Source organism: the organism of the source record quoted next, unplaced genomic scaffold (genome assembly GCF_019419815.1).
Source record: "Pyrus x bretschneideri cultivar Hongxiangsu unplaced genomic scaffold, Pyrus_bretschneideri_v1 Contig19, whole genome shotgun sequence".
In the NCBI taxonomy this organism is placed as follows: Eukaryota; Viridiplantae; Streptophyta; class Magnoliopsida; order Rosales; family Rosaceae; genus Pyrus; species Pyrus x bretschneideri.
Genome location: NW_025999490.1, coordinates 204457 through 226786, shown reverse-complemented (window position 1 = coordinate 226786; position 22330 = coordinate 204457). Strand labels below are relative to the sequence as shown.

At 37.1% G+C, this 22330-nt stretch overlaps 4 protein-coding genes across 6 annotated transcripts; all 4 read left to right on the top strand.

Moving 5' to 3' along the window:
- The first annotated feature begins 2332 nt into the window (after positions 1–2332).
- On the top strand, positions 2333–4914 carry LOC103953245 (zinc transporter 1-like). The gene is made up of 3 exons (XM_009364980.3): positions 2333–3024; positions 3249–3398; positions 4526–4914. Exons 1-3 carry the CDS (start codon positions 2410–2412, stop codon positions 4829–4831), a joined length of 1071 nt encoding a protein of 356 aa, XP_009363255.1. The 5' UTR covers positions 2333–2409; the 3' UTR covers positions 4832–4914.
- Positions 4915–8247: 3333 nt separating this feature from the next.
- On the top strand, positions 8248–11412 carry LOC103953246. 3 transcript variants are annotated; one of them, XM_048582596.1, is made up of 4 exons: positions 8248–8826; positions 8971–9610; positions 10113–10222; positions 11028–11412. In XM_048582596.1, the coding sequence occupies exons 2-4, from the start codon at positions 9573–9575 to the stop codon at positions 11243–11245; spliced, it is 366 nt and encodes a 121-aa protein (XP_048438553.1). In that variant the 5' UTR covers positions 8248–8826; positions 8971–9572; the 3' UTR covers positions 11246–11412. The 3 variants fall into 3 exon arrangements, with proteins under 3 accessions (XP_048438553.1, XP_009363256.1, XP_009363257.1); XM_009364981.3 differs by having other exon boundaries at positions 8248–8840; XM_009364982.3 differs by having other exon boundaries at positions 8269–9534.
- A 1844-nt stretch (positions 11413–13256) lies between these two features.
- On the top strand, positions 13257–17832 carry LOC103953247 (protein SUPPRESSOR OF FRI 4). The gene is made up of 7 exons (XM_009364983.2): positions 13257–13572; positions 14544–14644; positions 15242–15368; positions 15509–15882; positions 16443–16588; positions 16723–16776; positions 17473–17832. The coding sequence occupies exons 1-7, from the start codon at positions 13379–13381 to the stop codon at positions 17542–17544; spliced, it is 1068 nt and encodes a 355-aa protein (XP_009363258.1). The 5' UTR covers positions 13257–13378; the 3' UTR covers positions 17545–17832.
- A 439-nt stretch (positions 17833–18271) lies between these two features.
- On the top strand, positions 18272–22066 carry LOC103953248 (GTP-binding protein ERG). The gene is made up of 8 exons (XM_009364984.3): positions 18272–18848; positions 19487–19576; positions 19923–20068; positions 20450–20608; positions 20710–20776; positions 20993–21100; positions 21231–21370; positions 21454–22066. Exons 1-8 carry the CDS (start codon positions 18351–18353, stop codon positions 21536–21538), a joined length of 1293 nt encoding a protein of 430 aa, XP_009363259.2. The 5' UTR covers positions 18272–18350; the 3' UTR covers positions 21539–22066.
- The last annotated feature ends 264 nt before the right edge of the window (positions 22067–22330 follow it).

The following is a 22330-nucleotide window of genomic DNA, read 5'->3' as shown; positions in this document are numbered from 1 at the left end:
GTTTTATGCCACAATGATTTTGTTTTAACAATGTCAACTGACGAGGAAGGAATGAAAAATAAAAAATGAAAAGTGTGATATAAATCTGGACCTCCCATGAAGTATATGCATAAGGCAAAGTTGTCAGGTCACAATGGGTGGAGGAGGTTATACGACATTGAATAATTCTACGTTCTGTATTTCTCTTTCTAGTCAAAAGTAGCCAGCATATAGCATAAAAAATTAAACAAGTGAAGAAATCATTTTAAGGTGAAAAAAACGTAAATGGAAGTCTAATTTGTTATATTCTAAAAGCTTTCTAGGCATATCTAATTCTTTCAATGGTGGGAGTCTTGTTCTGTCTAAAGGTTGCCTTAAAGCATCATGAACAATCGGTTGAAACCAACACTACGTAGGTGAGATTAAATATAGAAAGACTTTTGTGTGTGTGAGAGTCGCACGGTCACATAGTTTAGACCTCGGACAATAAAATTCTCCTAGCTTTGAGGCAGGAATAAAAGGGACTAGGATTCTCCTCTCTAATTTCTCTCTATAAATATTCAATACAAGATGTTGACGTGACTTAATCATGACCGGTTAAATAGGAAAAGAGGAAATTTGAAGGAAAAGGAATCCTACTCTAAATAAAGGGTTTCTCATCTTAGCGTTTTTATTTAATAACAATTTAGTGTTGATACTTGATGGTGTGCATGCAACATTACTTAGGATGGAATGTTCTTTTCTATCTTATATATTATAATTTTTGAGTATGGTATTTGATGCAAAATAGAAAGCTTGTTTCAGGTGAAAAAAAATATTGAAATGCAACTATGGCACTGGCAATTTTTGGTTTCAAAAATAATCTTTATAATGAAATGATTCTAGGAATTATGAGAATTACTGTTGTCGTCAATATTTAGACAATCACTTGACTTCAACATAAACATATATGAAACGAGAAAGAGATACTACAGCCGGGTATCAACCATTGATGAACATGCAAGTGGATTATACAATGTGTCAGCAATTTGGCCTTTACAAACAATCAACGCACTAAATAACTGTCACTAACACAACTCATAAATATAATATCTCCCTCTCGATTTCGAAAGACAACCTCCCAAAACCAAAGCTCTCGACCATATCGAACAGTTACTCGAAGCAGATGACAAAATGTTAAGTAAAAAATTTATTTTCCTTTCTAACAAATTTTGGTAGGTATGGGTGTCTAGAGGAGGAGGAGGGTTTCTAACGACGGCTATGTACCTTCTAATCGCTCTAAGTCGAGAAATTTTTTAATGTAATCGGCATACGAGTTGGTACATCACGTGTTACTATACAAATGATAGGATATGTATGTTAAAAAGTTAATAACTTAAAAAATAAAATTTCCTACAATTTATATAAAAACACGTGGTGTACCATTCGTACTTCCATCACAATGAAAAATTTCTCCTCTAAATCGGGGTAGGGTAGGGTTTTTAGCACTCCAATGACTTAGCTTTAATGTGTCGTCTTGGTAGCATCAATACGTCACATGTAAGGCCAAATAACATAATTGATGTCTTAATAGATAAATACATAATATTACAAGAATAAAATAACAATACAATGTACGATGTGACGATCATAACTTTTAATCTGTGTTACTTGCTGAAATTGGAACATGACTAAAGTCCAACCCCAAACACATGCAATAGAAAATATCTCTCCTTTTTTAATCAAAATCAAAGCCATTTTAGTACTTGATGGTGCCCAACACGACAAGTCAATTTCTTTTCCTTAGTATTGAACAAAATCCAAGCCCATGCAATGGCTAAAAGCCTAATACCATTCAAGATGGAATACTTCGTACTTAAATGTTTCTAAGTGCTTGTTTTTGCCTTCATTAACAAAGAATTCGGATAGGAACCTTTTTGTAAGGATTTTGAAAATTCATCATATATCGTACGGTCAGAAATTATTTTAAATATTTTTATTTAAAATTAAACGCAAACAGTACCTTATAAAAACTAACAGCACAATGTACAATGAACAAATATAATTCATAAATTCCCAGAATTCTAACAAAAGATCCGGAGAGGATCATGTGGGACAAACAAATACTAAAGTCCGCAGTCCTAGTCAGTAGTCATTGACAGTTCAGATAGTGACTCGTAAAGTCTCCCAACTTCCTTTAAACTGTTGCATTAACACATAATGTCGTCATTTGGCTTCACTAACCACACACTTGGCAACCCCACTTCCCTTCGTAACAAACAGAACTTAATTCCATGTCGCCATTTTTACCTCAATGCCTTTGCTTTCCCCAAATTCTCCAACTCATATATACAGTAAGCATTCAGCTCACCACTTCACAATCCCATTTCAAAACCCTCCCTCTCTCTCTCTCTCTCTCTCTCTCTCTCTCTCTCTCTCTCTCTGAAAGCCATGAAAAAGTTCACTCCCGCTTATACTCTTCCTCTTCTTCTCCTCCTCCTTTTTGTCCCCATCTCGGTTTCCGCGGGATGCGAATGCAATTCGGAAACCGTAGACCATGACAAGTTCAAAGTCCTCAAGTTCAAGCTAGTTGCAATAAGTTCAATCCTCATAGCAAGTTTCCTTGGTGTCTCCCTCCCAATGTTGGGCAAGAAAATTCCGGCCCTAAACCCCGAAAATGACATCTTCTTCATGATCAAGGCCTTTGCTGCCGGTGTGATTCTAGCAACAGGTTTCATCCACGTGCTGCCGGACGCTTTTGAGAGCTTGACAAGCCCTTGCCTCAGCGAAACCCCGTGGGGGAACTTCCCCTTTACCGGCTTCATCGCCATGCTTTCGGCGATTGGGACGATGATGATCGATACCTTTGCCACCAGCTATTATAGAAGATCTCATTTCACTAAGCCACTGCTGGTGAACGAGGATGAAGAGATGAATGGGGTGCATGAGGGTCATGTGCATGTTCACACTCATGCCACACACGGCCATGCTCATGGTTCCGGCGTGATTGCGGCGGAGGATTCGATTTCTTCTTTTGAGCTTGTTAGGCATCGAGTGATATCACAGGTAGAGTTTGGTTTAGATTCTCTAGTTGTTTATGCTTCAATTTTTGGTGCTACATTTTGTTGAGTTGGTGCACACTGTTTTCCCCCTGTTTTTAACTCTCCATTTTTATTAACTTTTTTATATTAACTATTTTTTCGGTGTTTAATTTAAATTTCATGTTTTTTTTTTTCTAGGCAATTTTTCTGATTTAATTATGGAAATTCTTTGCATGAATAATTTTTCAGGTTCTGGAGCTGGGAATTTTGGTTCATTCAGTGATTATTGGGATATCTTTAGGTGCCTCACAGAGTCCCAAGACAATCAAACCTCTTGTAGCAGCTCTTACTTTCCATCAATTTTTCGAAGGCATGGGCCTTGGCGGGTGCATAACTCAGGTATCATCAATTTCCTCAAACATTTAATTCTTGTTTCATTGTCATTTAATCCCCTCATAAATGAAAACTAACTGGTTAGGGCGGTGTGTTTGTCGTCTTGTATTTTAATTTGAATCTTATTTTTTAAATTTATTATATTTTTAAAAGAATGAGTAAGGGTTTGAAAATATTACAATATTTTAAAGAAGATGAAAGTTTCGAACTTGGAATGTATGAGTAGGAACTAGGAACCCAACATCCTATCTACTAAGATATTGGACCACATGCAATAACAAATTGGATTGGTTCTTAAAATCCTTGAGTATTTGGGTTTTGAACTTGTCAAATGTGGAACAATGGTTCTTTTAAGTAACTCTGATAGAATTTCCGTCTGTTATATTCTCCTTTAAACACTTTATTTTGACAGAAGTTTTGACAAAATTATTGAAAGTGACTCATTGTTTCACACTATGACATATTGAAGGATCAATATTCACAAATTTTTAGCTCATATTTAAGACCCCAATTGACCAAAATCTAGACATCAATACTCCAATTTTCTCAGAAACCAAATATACATCACCTTTCTCTCATATGTTTTACTTCAATTGAAACCATGCTTTGTCTTTGAAACTTTAATTTCTAATCCTAGGCTATGATGTTCTAGCCATTTACCAATTTTCACATGGCCACATGCGTACCATTTTATGTGGTTTTAGAGCCCCAAAAAGTCTTGTTGATGTTGTCACATAATCTTCTAGGCACCTATTCAGAGATCCTGCATATTCTTTCTAGGGTCCAATTGCATTCCATCGCAACTAAAAGGACTCGCACATCCGTTCATCTCAGCATTTTTGGAAAGTCAACGTTCATTTTTTAGGACACTTGGATTGATGTGTCTTTTCACCAATGAGTAGTCCCACATGTTTCTTCCTAATCCGACAATTGTGTAAAACTCTCGTGTCATGGAGTGCATACAATCGTCTTTGTATATTTATCATCGACTGATGTATACACTCGACGACAAGACAGAATATCTACACCCACTCCCAAATGCTGAAACATTTTCGAGTTGTGAATTAGGTTAAACTCCATTACAATTTCTATTTTCATACATTTTACATATAATGTCCCAATTGTATGTGCAGGCCAAATTCAAGTCCAGGGCCATTGCAACAATGGTGCTTTTCTTCTCCCTCACCACCCCAATTGGAATTGGTGTTGGAATGGGAATATCAAACATTTACAATGATACCAGCCCAACTGCTCTAATTGTGGAAGGAGTCTTCAACTCTGCATCAGCTGGGATCCTAATATACATGGCTCTGGTTGACCTGCTAGCAGCAGATTTTATGAACCCAAGAATGCAGAACAATCTAAGGATCCAGCTTGGGGCTAATGTTTCACTTCTTCTGGGCTGTGGATGCATGTCTCTTTTGGCCAAATGGGCCTAAATGCCTCAATGTAATTAGGGCTTAGGCTTCGCTGTGTACTTTCGTATTGTAATATAGTCTAGTGGAAATTTAGTAATGCTCAATGTGTGACTAAAAGCAATCAAATTCTTCCATCCACAAAAAAAGTTATTAAAAACTTTGGAATGAATATAACAGTAATGTGTTAACCTAATAAGATGGGATATGTGCCATAGTTCAGTTTTGAAAATCTTGAGTAGGAACACTAGTCTCCATGCCTCACAGGTTTTTCTGATGTTGATACCTTCCAAACATGCCGGCATGACAAAGAATGGAAAACATAATCGACGGGAGTACATGAGAAAAAAAACGGAATGAAACATCCCTGTCGATTGATAACCTGAATCTATTCTAACTCTAACAAATTAGATGACCCTCCCTCACCACTGAAGCTAACTCAAAGGCTGTAGAAAACATAGGTTCATTGTGGTAGATAGGGAAAATGATTTTTACATTTATATTTTCTCGTTCTCAACTCGTCCTTATATATATTCTTTAGGGTAAAGTACAAAAAATTACCTCAACTATTGGTATCACGACACTTTCATATCTCATCTTTTAAAATTGACAATGTCATACCTCATCTTTAGAATTTTGTCCAATGTTGTACCTTCCGTTACTTGGCCGTTTACTTTTCAGTTAAATACTGATGTGACTTGATTCGGGATCCACTTTCTATTAAAAAATCATTAAAATATTATTAAAAACTAAAAAAAAAAATTATTTAATATTATTAAAATATTAAAATAATAATAAAAAGTAAAAAAAAAAAAAAACACCATCAGTTCGTCCCTCCCCCCCTCTCCTCTCTCTTCTCCCCATCTTCATTTTCTTCACCCCCCCCCCCCCAACCTGCCAACCCAAAAAAAGAAAAAAAAAATTTTTTTGAAAACCCAACAACCCCCCTTGCGGAAGAACAAGAAGGAGAAGGAGAAGAAGGAGGAGGAGGAGGAAGAAGAAGAGGAAAAAAAAAAGGAGGAAGGGAAAAAAAAAATTACCCCCCCTCCCCCGGAGTCGGCGTGGAAGAAGAAGAAGGGAGAAGGGAGAAGGAGGAAGAAGAAGAAGAGGAAGAAAAGGAGGAGGAGGAAGAAGAAGAGGAAGAAAAAAAAAAATTTGAAAACCCATCAACACCTCCCCTGCGGAAGAAGAAGAAGGAGAAGGAGGAAGAAGAAGAAGAAGAGGAAAAAAAGGAGGAAGGAAAAAAAAAAAAAATTTGAAAACCCATCAAACCCCAAATCCAACACTTTCATCCATTCTCCACATCTTCTTCCGCACCCATCCTCCATCTTCTCTACGCACCCAAGATCCCACTGACGGGATCTGGGTTTTTTTTTTTTTTTTTTTTTTTTTTGGGTTGCAGGAGGGAGAAGAGTGTGGGTGTGGGTGTGGGGGGAAATTGAGTGTGGGTGTGAGGGGAAACTGAGTGTGAGTGTGGGGGAAGACAAATTGGATTTTTTTTTTTTTTTTTTTGTTGGGATTTGCAGGTGGAGGAAGAAGATGAAGATGAGGAGAGGAGAGAGGAGGGAGGAGGGGGGAGGGTACGGACGAAATGAGGTTTTTTATTATTATTTTTTCTACTTTTTATTATTATTTTAATATTTAAAAAATATTAAATAATTGTTTTTTAGTTTTTAATAATTTTTTAATAGAAAGTAGGTCCTGAATCAAGCCACGTCAGCACTTAGCAGAAAAACTAACAGAAAAATTGACGGAGATATGACATTGTCACAAATTCGTAAGATTGGGTATAAAATTGTCAATTTTAAAAAATAAGATATGAAACTGTCAATTTCAATCTAATAGCTATGAAAGAGCAATAAACACTGGAGCTAAGAAAAATGTGAAAATCATTTTCCACAAATAAATAAGCTAAGAATGATAGAAGTTGAAATCCCACAACGTTAATTTTATGCGTTTGAAGTAAACTACCAATTAGAGTAGTTCTATGTGCACTTTACCTGTCGCCACAGCACATTGGAGCCATTATCCGATTTTCTCATGTGATTTGAATCGATTCCAACACTATGAATAGCGATGTGCCTAATTAATGTGCATCGATTTTCATATTTGTAATCATTTATTTCTGGTATTTCTATATATCTACGATTGCAGAAAGAACAAAATTGAGGACGTTCCAAATGAAAAACGGTTTATATATATATTATCCAATAACGCTTTACACAAATGAAACCAAACAAACTAAAAGTTCACTTGTGTGTTTGTGTCTATGAAATGTACGTACCTGCAGGACTACAATTAGCATCCCAGGAAACATTGGGACATATGGATCTCAGATGGCACGATTAACCGGCGTATAAAGCCATCACAAACCGATTCCAAGTCACGAAGATATGAAAAGTGGAGGTTTGATTTATTACGAACTTTTGATAAGGCAATGTTACCTGCTTGTCATCAACTTAAAAGCGGTTATAAAATTCAAGAATCTACATATATAGATATTCTGTATTGTTCTCAGCGATAAAATTCATCAAGAGTCTAACCTACCTAACTATAATCAGATATCTTGACAACATATTTAACTATATAAATGCTCAAAGTTTCGAATTTCGGCACGATAAAAAATGAATATATTTTGACAGCAACAACTTAACTCCTCAATCCCAAGTTCCCAATTAACTGTATAAGAAAAATGAATTTAATTAGACTTATAAGAAAATAGAATTTAATTAGACTTTGGCATCGTATTTCAATTTCATGATGAAGCTTTTGGATTTCTTCATAGTCCTACATAAATTTCCCAAATGGTCTCAAAATTGATCGATTGAATTACTTCTTCTAATTCAGGCACAAGAGAGGATGTGTGGATCATATATGCAAAACATACATTTTTGTAGTGAATGATGTGTAGGTATGCACTCAAAATATTTAAGGATTTTGGTAGAAACAGTGCCCATGCACATGAGGATTACTCTCAATCACTTGTGCATGTGGTTTCCACAAAGTGAAATTGTGGATGCATGGCACGCCCCCAATACTAAAGATTATGCACTCATACATCTCTACGCAGCTCTCAAAGACTCGAAGTTCACTGAAAAAAGACAACGAATTATGGCGGAACACCTTAGACTAAGGAAATATGGGGAAGCTTCAACTCCCAAACAGTGAATGGATCGTCACCACTCCATCTCAAATGTCATATCTGCAGACACCTAAAAGACATCGAGAGTGTTCAACAAATCGAGTCATAGGGTCCTCAATCAAACGCCATTTATATGGTCAGCACTACTACTACCAAACGGACCCAACTCAAAAGTAAGGGAAACCCATAAAGCCTCCAATAAAACATTCCATTGTGAAAAACGGCTGGCTGGTGAGGAGTGAAATAATAAGGTCAAATCTGTTTATCGACTTGTATCTGCTGTGGGCTGCATGACAGAGCCAACTCCCTCCTCCATTCACCACTAGTCTCAGAAGAGAGATCATCGCCACATGGAAGGAGGTGCCGACATCACCTGACAAATTTCGATGCATTAGCACCACCGTCCACCTGTACTCAGCATTAAGCTGGATGATACTACTACCGTCACCTTAGAGGAGGAGGAGTTACAGCATGGATCACACATGAATCCCACTCGTAGAGATTTAATACTAGTGGGAGGAAGAGCGAGCCATTGCTTGGTGTATGGATTGCAGATGTAGTAATCACAGGGAGAAGTTATTGTATCTCGAAAAAAGGGGAGGAAACTAGACGAGAAATAGATTGTGTCGAGATGTTTCGACTTCGCAAAAGCTGCTACAGTATTTCATTCGGTAATATAACAAGAGTACTTCGAATGGTCGAGTTAGAGGCACAGAAAGCGGCCAACGAAATAAGGATCGGAGATGAGGCAGAACCAATGCTTTCGACACGCACCTGCATCCGAAAGCCTGAAAGCAACTTTATTGCAAGGAAGTCGAAAAGGATTCAACCAATAAATGCTCGGGAAGATCAACAATACAATCCATGATCAACTCTGGTGGATTTAACTTGGTTGACGTTGATGATCTTTTGATAATATCCTACTGCAGCTTCCTTTAGTTTTTGCAGCGGTATTAGGGTTAGGGTTCTTCTAGCGACTGCTGAATTTCAAATGTTCTTTTATTCATTTATGTCCTAACAGGGTTTCAGTCCATCACCGAAGAAGCCCATGTAGAAAGTTTCCATTCGATATATCCTTGAGCGTCTCTCCTGCGGACCAACGGTGCGGAAGAAGATCCAACGACTGTGATCATCCAACATTGTGAGCATCCGAGTCTATCGGTAGAAAGGGGAAGGGGAAGGGAGCTGGCGGAAGCAAAGTGTTTTTACTCAGAAAACACCAGAGAGAGAAGGAAGAAGATGTTGTTTCAGGTGGGAGGCCAAGGAACTCGCCCCACCTTCGATACGAGAGAACTTGAGATTTGACTGGAGCCATTGGGTGTTTGCTTTGTAATACGGGCAATATTTCACCCGTTTCTACTCATGAGCTCGTTTAAAACACTCACCGTAAGATTGATCTCAACAGCTGACAATTGTACCGCACCTAGCCAGCACCCAAAACACAGGTTTTGTTGCTTCCCCCTTTGACAGTATGCAATTTCTGTAGCAGAATCGATTGGATTGCGCAGCAAAAGCCAAGCTAACATTGGGAAGTCAAATCGTTTCTAGTTTGCTCTCAGTCTCCCGATCCAAGGCTCTCGCTTGGGTACGCTCTTTCTCACTCCGTTGTTTTGTCGGTTGAGTATGTGCACACCAAATGTTCGATTAAATGTCTGTGTGAGGTTAGGTCTTTATGGGTCACTCTCATACTATGTACCCTGTTGAAAAACAATGTAAAGTTTTGAAATTTGGCGTCTTTGTTCGCTGGTGCGTTGCTTTTTGTTTGATTGCATATGAAAAGTTTTGATCTTTATTTGTACATAGATGGCTTTCTAGTGGTCTATCATATCCCAGTAAAAATCAAGTAGTTAGTACTCCACTTAAGCACTGCATACAAGTATCCTAACGAGTTATCTAGATCACTCATGTTCTTATGATTTAGTTTTCTTTCTTTTCCATGGGTATTTGATATAAATTTCGATTCAGATGAATTTACGATCACTAAGAAGAATGTTTAGGTACAGATATAGAACTGTTTTCATTTATTTGTACCGAAATTCAGTTGCATATCTTCTGGCTTGATAGTCTTTTACAGCTCTCCCTCGGCAATGTTTGTGTATGGCTTATTGTTCTCTGTGATTTGTTGTTCTGTTGGGATTGATTGTTTTTCTCTTTATTATGCAGATTGGAGATAACAATGGCAGGCGTGATACAAAAGTTCGTTACTGCGTCAATGTTTATGTGGATAATTCCCGTTGCAATATTATATGCGTTCAACAATAATTTGCTTCCCGGTAAGGCTATTGTGTCAAGTACTGAAGCTTTTGTCATTTTCATAGTACTGCGTCTTATTTAGGTCCCTCTTAGAGTTATTCTAACAAAAACTTTGCACTAGTTACGCTGGGTTTTTCTTCTTAGTCCTATATCACTATACAATTATCTATCTAAGTATTCTTTTTGATAATGTTTGTGTGCTTACCCATATTTGTTCTAAATAAGCAGACCATTTCTAGTTCGCATTTTGTATTTGAGTCCTTATGACCTTCCTCTAGTTCCTACAACACTTAAGCCTTGTTTGGTGGGTTAGGTTGTGACCAATTCATATGGACTTGAGTTCAGTCCGTTGTTTGTTGTGTCAAAATGTAAAATGGACAAAACTAGACATGATGGGTTATGACTCCACAATAGAGTGGGTTATCTAACGTATCCTTGTGCATGGGTTACAAGACCCATCTTACATGTCCTGGTTGTCCAATCATATCCCTAAAGCCCAATCCCATCCAGCTCACTAGACGAGCCCTTAGAGTTTGTCCATCTCCCTCTCAGTGCCGTGATAATTGAAATTTTTATCTCAATCGACTCGTCTAAATCTTGCTTCAAAATTCCAACTAATGGTCTCACATGAAAAAAATTGTCATTAGGATCTATATTGTTTATGTGAATTGCATAATTTGATACGGTGAATGGGATTTGTAAGAATGAAGATAGCATCCTATCGTCGAATTTGGGAAGGGTGCTACTAATGGTTTTTGTTAAAGTTTCCAGCCTAGGTTTTTCCTTTTTGGTTCTCTGAACAAGGTTGTTATTCATTTGAAACAGGTGTAAGCGACATGTCTCCCTATTCGCTCACATTGTTGAGTGGATTCCTTGCTGTTATATCTGTCAACATAGTTATCGCATTTTACATATATATGGCAATGAAAGAACCTTCAGACAAACACAAGCCTGATCCTGCATTTCTTGCTGAAGCCGAAGCTAGTGTAAGCAAGTTAAAAGGTGACGCTGCTTCTTCCCAATCCTCCAAGAAAGAAGAGTAGGATATGTGCTGTTCTGCGTTTCGACGGTTGGAAGAACGAGTTCTGAAGTTTGTATGCGGCTGTCTGCTGTCCGTTTGATGCATGTACGCTAGTTTTCGTTTTCTGTCGGATGCTTTTGAACCTGAGATTATATCATGCTTGTAATCACAAGCTTCTTTCTGGTTGTAGTTTTACTTGCTAGAGCTTGATGAAATCACGACATAATTAGTCGACCTAACATGCCCATGCATAACATGCCTTAAATATTCTTGAAAGAGCTTGATGAAATCACGACATAATTAGTTGACATTAAGAAAAAAAGTACAAATTTCTGTTTCGAAGGGCAGAAAAGTTATAACTCAAAATGTCACAGTAAATTTTTGATTGAGCTTTAATGATAAGGATTTGGGCCAACAAATATTTAACCAAAAATCATCTCAAAATGTTATTTAACCAAAAGGGCTCAAAGTTTAATAAAAAATCATCCAAAACTATTGTCCACGGGTGAAACTTACAAGCTCAACCTGATACAAATCTACACTTCCGTAAATACCCCTAAATGATTTGATATTGTCCTGACTCTTCACCAACCTCAACCCAGCACGAAACTGCCATAATAACTCTCTGTCTTCTTATCAAATCGAATTCCTCCATTTCAAAAACAACCAAATCAAAGTTGAAAAATGAAGCATTCATCGGAACAAAACTGCCGAAACAAGTTCAAAGAAGTTTAATGGTAGAAATCGGCGAAAAAGTGTCTTTAAAAAAAAAAAAAATCAAAACATAAAACTGTTTCTGGAGAACCCAAAATATAACACTGTTTCTGAAAAAAAAAAATCAAATACAATGTTTGTTTTGTTTGTGCACAAACAAACACTATATCTAGAAAGAAAAGAACAAAAATCCATAAATAGTGACTTAAATTCCAGAAACAGTGACTTAAATTTTAGAAATAATGACTTAGATTCTAGAAACAGCGACTTATATTTCAGAAATAGTCTATGTTTTAACCTTTGATTGTTTCTTTTATTTCATGCATCAGTTGATTATATTTAAGAAACAAGATGCTTATTTTGCATTGAATCCAAATACAATGAATTTCTCTATTTCTTTTCTAGCTTACATTTAAGAAACAGTGTGTCTATTTTATTTAGATCCAGAAAAAGTGACTTAGATTCCAGAAACAGTAATTTAGATTCCAGAAACAGTGACTTAAATTCCAGAAACAGTGTTACTTAAAATCTAGAAACAGTTTATTTTTATAGTCCAAAAACAGTGGCCCGTTATGTTTATTGAATAGCATGCAGATCTCAAATTTATTTTTTGGAGAAACAGTGACCCGTTGTGTTTATTGAATAGCATGCAGATCTCAAATTTATTTTTTGGAGAAACAAACGATGAACTCCACTGACGAAGAAAATTTGAAAAATAGTACCTCGAATACTCTATGAATAATAACGACGATCACATTTCAACGAAATAATACAAAATATAAATTAAATAACATGGGGATCTATATTTTTGTTTCAAAGAAAAAGAAGAAGGTCTGTAAAACAACGATGAACTTCATTAATGATGAAAATCTCGAACTCAACTTAAAAAAGTTAGGGGTAAAATCGACAAATCATAATTTATTATAGTTGGATCATTTTTAGTTGGACTACTTTAATATGAGCTTTATACTAATCATTAAACAAAATTTATAACATGATTTTTTATTAAAACTAAAACTTTTCAAACATTTTTAATTGATTTTCCTAATTTTTCATGTAACTGTCACATTGTTAGTTAGTGATATGTTATGACACTCGGATTAGTAAAACCACTTGAACGGGTCAATTATTGGATTGGGGCTCAACTCGGGTCAACACCAATTGGAAAAGCCCTAGCCCCCATATCCGATTTACCATTATAACTCTCGGAAAATTAAAAATGAAAAAATAAAGCTTCCAAAAAAAAAAAAAATTTTTTTAAATTTTTTTTTTTTTTTTTTTGTAAACACACTATAAATACAAATACATGAAATTTACCAAACCACAATCACAGCAAGAGAGAAAAAACCCCAAAACAAAAACCCAACTACCAAAACCGAAGGCTCGCAGAGAGAGAGAGAGAGAGAGCCGCAGAAGGAGAGCAAAGGGGTAGAAGGGCAGTATGGGAAAGAAGAAGAAGAGAGTGGCGTCGAAGGTGTGGTGCTACTACTGCGATAGAGAATTCGACGATGAGAAGATACTGGTGCAGCACCAGAAAGCCAAGCACTTCAAGTGCCATGTCTGCCATAAGAAGCTCTCCACTGCCGGCGGCATGGCTATTCACGTCCTCCAGGTCCACAAAGAGAGCGTCACCAAGTACGGATTTATATATCTTTCCCCCAATTGCCAAAACCCTAATTTTTATGCTTTCTTTCGTCGCTGAATTTGTTATATGATATTGATCACCTGTTAGAGAAAGATATGATATTCATTGTTTTTATTCTGTTGTAAATGGATTTGGGTCTAAATAGAAATTTCATCGCTGAAAAAAATCTAAATTTGGTCAGTTGGGTGTGATTTTGTAATGTGGGCTCGGCAGTTTTGGACAATTTTTTAGCTGGAAGGATAGTTTGGGATTATAGATTTGTGTTAGCTGCATAGAGGCAGCTTAATGGTCAATGGAATTGATAGGCTGCGACGGTCTCTTAGACTTTCGAGCAAAATTGGGTTGAAGGTATTAATAATTTTGGTAGCTTGAAGGTGGACTAAGTGCAAAAGTACGGGACTTCGGAAGATTTTGTGTGCTTGTAATTTTAGTAGAACTGGGAATCCAGGAAACAATGGGTCTGTTGATATAAATTCGGTTCTCTTTTGTTGGGATATACTGTAATATGAACTCGTTTACGCAAGGGGCCTGCTTGATAATAAGAGAGCACCTGAAACCTCATGAGGATAATCGATTGTATTGACTTCTTACTCATGACTGTAAGATGATTTTTATGCCCATAGGTTATTCTGTAATGGATGCCACTGTACGCTGATGATGAACTTAATCTTTTTCTACTGTATTAGTACCAAAAGTAACTTTCAGTTTATGTCTAAGAACAAAACATATTCAAAATCCCCAGTTCAATTGATCTAGCTGGGACATAAGAACATTGTCATAGATGGTTGTTGATGCTAATTGTTTGTGATTAAAGTTAAACTACTTCACTTGATCTTTTTAATGAGCTATTACAGAGTGTGGTTGAAGTATGTCCATTATATTTTAGCTGTGGCTCAAAATAATTCCTTTTCGTGAATTTAAATTTACTGATAGTCAAACTGGCAAAAATTGTATTTTACAGGGTTCCCAATGCGAAGGATGGCAGGGAGTCAACGGATATTGAAATTTATGGGATGCAAGGAATCCCACCTGACGTCTTGGCTGCACATTATGGAGAGGAAGGTAAAAGGATCCTTACTAGTTTTGATGTTTATCCAGACAATTTTGATATACTATCTTCATGTTATGTTATCATCATTGGTATTTGGTGATGTGTGAACTTTTAATCATTTTCATCAACTAGTTTATGCCATGGTTTGGTTTGACTCGCATTAAATTGTGACCTGGATGTGATGATACGTTCAAGTACACATAGATGGACCTATCTATTTTGGACTTCCTTGAATAATATAATGTATTGAATTGGACATTCTATTAGAATGTTCATAGCAGTATCCATGTAATATACTTATTCTATTTTGTCCGTGTAACAGTGTTTCAAATTCTCTTGTGTTCATGGTTGAACCAAGTTATGCTTATGTACTCTTGCAAATGTACATTCATATGGATTTGGATGTCCTAATTTCTGCATACGAATTCTGCATAAAATGTTTTTTTCATGGAATATTGACTGCAATCCATTTGAAAGTGTTATCTCATTTGAGCTAAAGACTAATCAAACAAAAAAAAAGAGGTGCACTATACCTATCATTTTGAGTAGTTTATGGCGTTAATCATATATATTAAGTTTATTTTCTAAATATCTCAATTTATGTGCAGAGGAAGACGGTCCATCAAAAGTAGCTAAAGTAAACATCCCAACAACCCAGTTTGTTGGTGGTATGGTGCCAGGTTCGATGGGGGTTGCATATCCTCCCCAACCACCTTTGGGTGCAATGCGGCCAATGTATGTTTTTAGTCAGGTTTCTTGCATATCCTCGGCAACCGGCTTTGTGAAATTTTGAAATTATGCCACTGCTCTACATCATGATTTGCATTTACATAAGCAACTTATCTGTTTGTTTCTTTTGGTTTTGTTTGCACCAGGTACAATTCTGCAGTTCCGGTGACTCCGAATGCTTGGCAAGTTCCACCTCGTCCCCAGTCATGGTATCCACAGCCTCCAGCAGTCTCAGTACCTGCTTCCTCATTGGGTTATGTGCAGCAGCCATTGTTTCCTGTGCACAATGGGAGACCACCTCTACCATCAACAACCACCCCTGGACTTCTGCCTCCGCATATAGCACCTCCTGGCCTTCCTACATCCATGCCTCCTGTTCCTGTATCACAACCCCTATTTCCTGTTGTTGGTATAAATAATGTACCAACTCAAAGTTCTCCCTTTTCCGCTCCCATGCTTTCAACAAGTATTCCTTTAAATTCTCCAGCTGAAATTAAAGGACCAACGGATGCTTATCAAGGTGCTAAAACTTTCCAAACAAGTAGTTATCTAAGCGTTTCAGTTTTGATTTCTTATTGTTGATTTTAAAAAAAAAAAAAAAAAAAAAAAAAAAGCTCCTTTGTGTGCATGATAGCAGTATGGTGTCAGAGTTGTCTTCTTGCTTTTAAGTTCGACCTATAATTCATGTCTGATCAAATAAGTAGTAGATACGTCAGCTTCTTTTGTTTTTTATTTTTATATTCTAGTTGCCATATGAGATTCTTATAGAGAGTTCTGTTTTAGTGAACTTCAAATTTGGATATGCTAGCAATGGCTAGTTTTCCCTTTGTAGGCTTAGTGTTTGATTTATTACAAAGGCATCTTTTATGTTCCTTGATATGCACCCAATCAATCCTGTAATTGTTTTTATCTAAACTGAGCTAGTAATTGTTCTGGTATGCTAAGCCTTACGTATTTTCCCGTTGCAATAAAGAATACCTACCACATTGCTAAATTCTCCATGTTGATGCCTTTGGATTGTTGATTTTATACGTGCAAGGCTTGTCCATCTGATATTTCCTTTGCATTTAATTGCTACAGGTGTTAATTCACACTCTTATGCATCTGGTCCAAACACTGGTGGTCCATCAATTGGACCACCCCCTGTTATTGCAAACAAAGCTCCTGCTCCCCAGCCTGCTGCTAATGAGGTGTATCTAGTTTGGGATGATGAAGCTATGTCCATGGTAAGTCGTTCTTAATTTCCCAAATGTTTATTAGGTTTCCACTTTGCTAGGCTTGCTGGTTCTTACTAACTTGTTTTATGTTTTCTGGTTCGGACTGATTGCTAACTTGTTAAATGGGTTAATTTGATTTGCAGGAGGAAAGAAGAATGTCTTTAGTGAAATATCAGGTTCATGATGAAACTAGCCAGGTAAGTCATACTACCTCTTTAACTTACGGGGTTGCATTGCTCTAACCAACTAGGTAGGCTTTATGTTCTGTCTTTTCAGACTGGGTTGTTTACCAATTGTTTCCTGATTAGAGAGGTATTTGTGTACTGTATGAGTTTGAACTCTTTCTTTTGAAAACAAACAAATTAAGAAAGAACATGCGAACCTTTTAATCATCCATCTTTCTGCTTTCCAACCCAATTGGTTGATGGGCATGCTGTTTTGTTTATACTGCCATTCTCCGGTTTCCACGCAACTGCATCAAAAGATTCAAGTAGGTATTTACGTTATATTTGCTGTTAGTATTTACAATTTTGACAAGCTTGCTGCAATGGGATCAAGGATTCTCCTACCTAGCATCGTACTCAGTTAAGTACGGAATGTATATATTTGCTCTTTTAAAATTTGGATTTATCTGTTGTTCACTCTCCCCATGCTTTCTTTTGTGGTGTTGGGGTTCGAGTGAAACAATGTTGAGACCAATACATTTTTTCTATAATTGTAGCAACGTTATTTTATCGTTGAACAGTGAAACCAGACTTGGCCCAGGTCAGATTCTTTCATAAAGTTTGGCATCTCCGGTTAGATCATAGGACCAGTTTACTTATCTGGCTTTAACCAAATGAATTATGCCCACGGTCCCTCTCTGATGATCTCATTGTGGTTTTGTTTTTCAGATGAGTTCAATCGATGCAGCCATAGACAGAAGGATTTTGGAGAGCCGGCTTGCTGGTCGAATGGCATTTTAGATCAAACAGCAGCAGTGGGACGATGATGACAATGTATGCGCCTTCGGAATCTCATGATGACGTGTGGACCTCGGAATTTCATGCTGATGCACGCTTCATGTCCGGCAAAGTTTATATGAAGTGAAAGGCGGTTTACCAGACTACTAACCAGTCATAGATTCGTGTTTGTATTCTTTGCAAGAGCGTGAAGTAGAAGAGCAAATTTTTAAGCGTTAATGTAATTTTTTTCATTCTTCTCCGGTGCTTGGACGGTATTCTTCGGTTTATTTATAGATGACGAAGTTATTATATCGCTTTTTAATATTTCCAGTGCTTTGACAATATTCTTTTTGGACGGGATTTTTAATGCAACTTGCACTCTTACTCGCGGGCTTTCTTTTTTATTTCGAAGATGTTTGGTTCTGATCGTACGATTGCATTGCATGATAAACGTACGTGCATTTCTCAAGTTATTTCCTCTCAACTTATTTTGTCTCCCATTGTTTTGGTGTCAAAGACGCACATGAATTCATGAATTCGTACCTTCATTCACGTAAATCTATAAAAAGAAGTGCTATTCATATTCATTTTTATCTCATGCAGTTATTTGAATTTGTGGTCGTCGGATAAAAAAAATTAAAGATTAATGAATAAAAATAAACAAAAAAGTATGTGAATAATGCAGCCACGCTAATGGACTAAAGAGGAGTGATCGTCTACAGAGAGACTAGACAAGGCTCTAGGCTAAAACCCCTAAAACCTCAGATCTCACCCGCGCGCACACACCCTTTGTCTCTGTCACTTGATACTCGGTATCAGCAGCTGAGATGAAAGCTTTGAGAGTTCTGAGAACCCTCTCTTCAAAACCCGGCAAAACCCCATTAAACCCAGCCTCCTTCTCCCACCGGTTTTACGCAGCTCAGCCGCAAGAGGACGATTCTGGCCACAACCCATCTTTCTCAGACTCCGAAAATGGTTCAGACTCGGTTTTCGACAGTACCCATTACGCCATACCATCCATTGGTTCGGATTCTAAGCCCGAAACCCCTAGGAAGCCGACTTGGGACAACAAGTACCGATCAAAAGCTGATAAATTGATTGGGGTGGACACCCAGAAGGAAAAATTGAGGCGTTTGGAGGAAGAGGAGGAGCAAAAGAGCAGAGTGCTCGCTAAGGCGCTTCTCGAGGCGGCTCTGGAGCGCGCAGATGATGAGGAATCAGGGGAGGAGGAGGAGGAAATGGTGAAGGAAGAGGACCAAAAGGCGCTGTCTGTTGGGATAATTGGTGCCCCGAATGCCGGAAAGTCTGCTCTGACTAATTACATGGTTTGTTCTTTTGGATCTTATTGTTTAAAGATGTTTAATTTAATGGGGGTTTTGATGAATTGTTGACCATGGGGTTGGTGAAGTCAATGATTGTATCGAGTGTTGTTTATGGTTTTTGATAATTGTTTCATTGGAAGGGATTTTGGTAAAGTTTTGTGTTATGTATTCTTTCATTTGCTTAATCGACTGTGGTTTAATATTTTGTGGCAAGTAGGGTCCGTCTATGTTGCTCAGGATTATGTTTGTACTGACCATGGATATGGCACAATCTGCCTAATTTCCCCGATCAATATCTGTTTCATGCTCACTGCACTTTGGTCAGATAGATATCAAATAGTTGTTGAGGCCAAAACATGCTTGAGCTTTTTAATGTGTCTGAAGTTGTCCCGATAAAAAAAAATTCTTTAGAGGGAAATGAAAAAGCTTGCGAGAATTCTCTATTTGAGATATGTATTGGCTTTGGAGATTATACTTTGTTCTTAAACTTGAATCTTTGATGTCCTTTGTAGGATACAAAATGATTTGTGTAATATTTTTTACCATATCATGTGATCTAAGCTTTTACTTTTACTGGCCTTTGATGTCACCAGAACCTTTATGATGACATATTTATCATACGTTTTCTGCATTTCTTATAGGTTGGGACAAAGGTTTCTGCTGTTTCACGGAAGACAAACACCACTACTCATGAAGTATTAGGAGTTATGACAAAAGGAGACACACAAATTGTATGTTTCTTGTTTATACTTTATAATCAGCCTGCTTCTCTGGACTGGGAATGTTTTCTGATTAATTTATTTTATGTCCAAATGAGCTCTGAAAATTATTCACAATCAATATGCAGTTAATTTCTTTATCCCAGTTCTTTATTTATGAAATTATTGCACAAAAAACAATCTGATGAGCTTGCGACACTTACTTTCATCTAGTCATCTTTGCATATTTTTTTCTCATAGTTACTTTCATCTATTGATGTATAGACATGTTATTAGTATGTTTTCTCCTCACTGACTGAAGAGCACAAAAATTGAATCATATGACATTTATTGACTGTCTTCATGTATGCCTGTGCAGTGTTTCTTTGATACTCCAGGTCTTACATTAAGCAACAAGGGATGTCCTTATAAGGATTTTAAGGTTCGAGTAGAAAGTGCTTGGAGCTCAGTTACTTTATATGATGCGCTCATAGTTATATTCGACGTCCATAGGCATCTTACCAGGTTAGTAATCCATTCCATTTGATATCCTGTACCATATTATGCATGAAACAAACATAAGCATCAGAGCTAGACATATATGGCAGGTGGATTCCATTTGCGCAAATGTTTTTTGCTTTTGATAATAGTGCAAATTTTTTTATTTTTTTTTATTTTTATTTTTTTAATTTCAGCCATTATCCTCATTCCCTGCCTTGTTGGGGAAACACATAGTTATTGCTTGTTTCCCGTTTGACTTCTTGTACATATATCACTCAAGTTTATTAACATTTTGTTGATCGGCTTGCTCTATATGCCATCACTCCCCCTTTTATCCAAATTTAATCCCTGTTTCAGTATTTTTGGTCCCTAATCACCTGGTTCTTTGTATTATCATTTATATAGGCCTGATGTAAGGGTTATAGGATTGATCAAGCGTATGGGAGCACTACCACACCCGGTACAAAAGAGAATTTTGTGTATGAACAAGGTTGATTTGGTTGAGAAGAAGAAAGACTTGTTAAAGGTTGCTGAGGAATTCAAAGATCTTCCTGGTTATGAAAGGTGGATTTTACTTGTTCAGAATCAAAGATGGTGTGTTTTCTCTTTTTGACCACGGATCTTGATAGTATATCTGACCATCTGTTTCTTTCTTAACCTTGTAGGCATTTCATGATTTCTGGTCTGAAGGGCTCCGGCGTGAAAGATCTTACTCAATATTTGATGGATCAGGCATGTGAGCTTTTTAGTATTGTCATCATTGTGATAATTTCCTGTGACATTTACCTGTCAAAAATATTCTGTTACGAAGGCCTTTTTTAGATGTATGTTTCGGTTGGAAAGAGTTTTTCAAGATATGCGTGGTTTACATGAATCTGATTATCTTTCTAGCCAATGTTACCATTGTCCACTATATCCTCAGTTCTTCAGTGGTTTTTTTATGTATAGGCTGTTAAACGATCTTGGGATGAAGATCCATTGATCATGACTGAGGAAGTTATGAAGAATATATCATTAGAAGTTGTCCGAGAAAGATTGTTAGACCATGTGCATCAGGTAGATCTTCAGTTTCTGTTTCAAATTACTTTGAGACTATCATTTCTGTCTGGTTATATTTTCATTCCCAAGGTATGAATTAATAAGCAATTTGAGAATCTTCAATAATGGCAACTTGTGCTTGTTTTAGGAAATCCCATACACTATTGAACACCGGTTGATGGACTGGAAGGAGTTGCGAGATGGCTCTCTTCGGATTGAACAGCATCTTATCACGAACAAATTAAGTCAACGCAAGATCCTTGTAGGAAAGAAGGGCAATAAAATAGGGTAAATACTGAAGTCCTAGCATATTGGAATCACTTTGCTTTTAACACGAGCCAATTTGAATTGAATACATGCTTCTGAAACAGGAGAATTGGCATGGAAGCTAACGAGGAGCTACGGTCCATCTTCAAGAGGGGTGTTCATCTCATTCTCCAGGTTAGACTTAAATGATACATTGGAAAATCGAGTTGAATGTCAAGAAGGGATACGATCCATCAGGAGATGTAAGCGTGCCTTATTTGTAAGGTCAGACTTACGACAAGTTTAGTGAATGGAGTTGAATGTAAAAAGTCGCGACATTTTGATCCACCCTATTTTGAAGTGTATATAAAGGAAGTTTCATCAACTTTATGAAGGCCATCCAGAGTAGTAGCTTTGAGTGGCAGAAATGCATCAGCTTTAGTTTGGGGATGGAGGAGGGTGACGAATAACTGGAAGACTCCAACTTGGCAGGCAAACACATTAGTCCCGAAATTTTGAGAATGTACAATAACGAGTCTTTTGATATGAAATCTTTCCTCTTTATAGACTAACAATTTTTTTCCTTATATATCCATCTTTGTACTTTGCTTGTGGAATTGTAAAATTCAACATGTGTAAAAGGAGTACAGGAATTGATTTGTATGCTCCGCGCGCTCCATGCTTGTTTGTACAGAAATGGAGTCTCTGCCCTGGACTCATGGCATTGTTTCACTTTCATTTGAACCGCGTATTGTAAAGTCACGAGTTTAGGGTTTAAAGAACCGTGTATCTCCATGTGAATATCTCACTCATCGCGTATATGTATTATGTCCCCATCCCCAGGTAATAGAGGAAGAATACCTAGTAAGGGCTGACTGTCAGTTTTTATACTCAACAAATCATTCGTTTCATGGTTCGAAATCTTGTTGATCAATTTGATTAACAGTTGAAACAGCAGCTTAAGAACGGAAAAAATATGATAGATCTCGGAAACGGCACAAA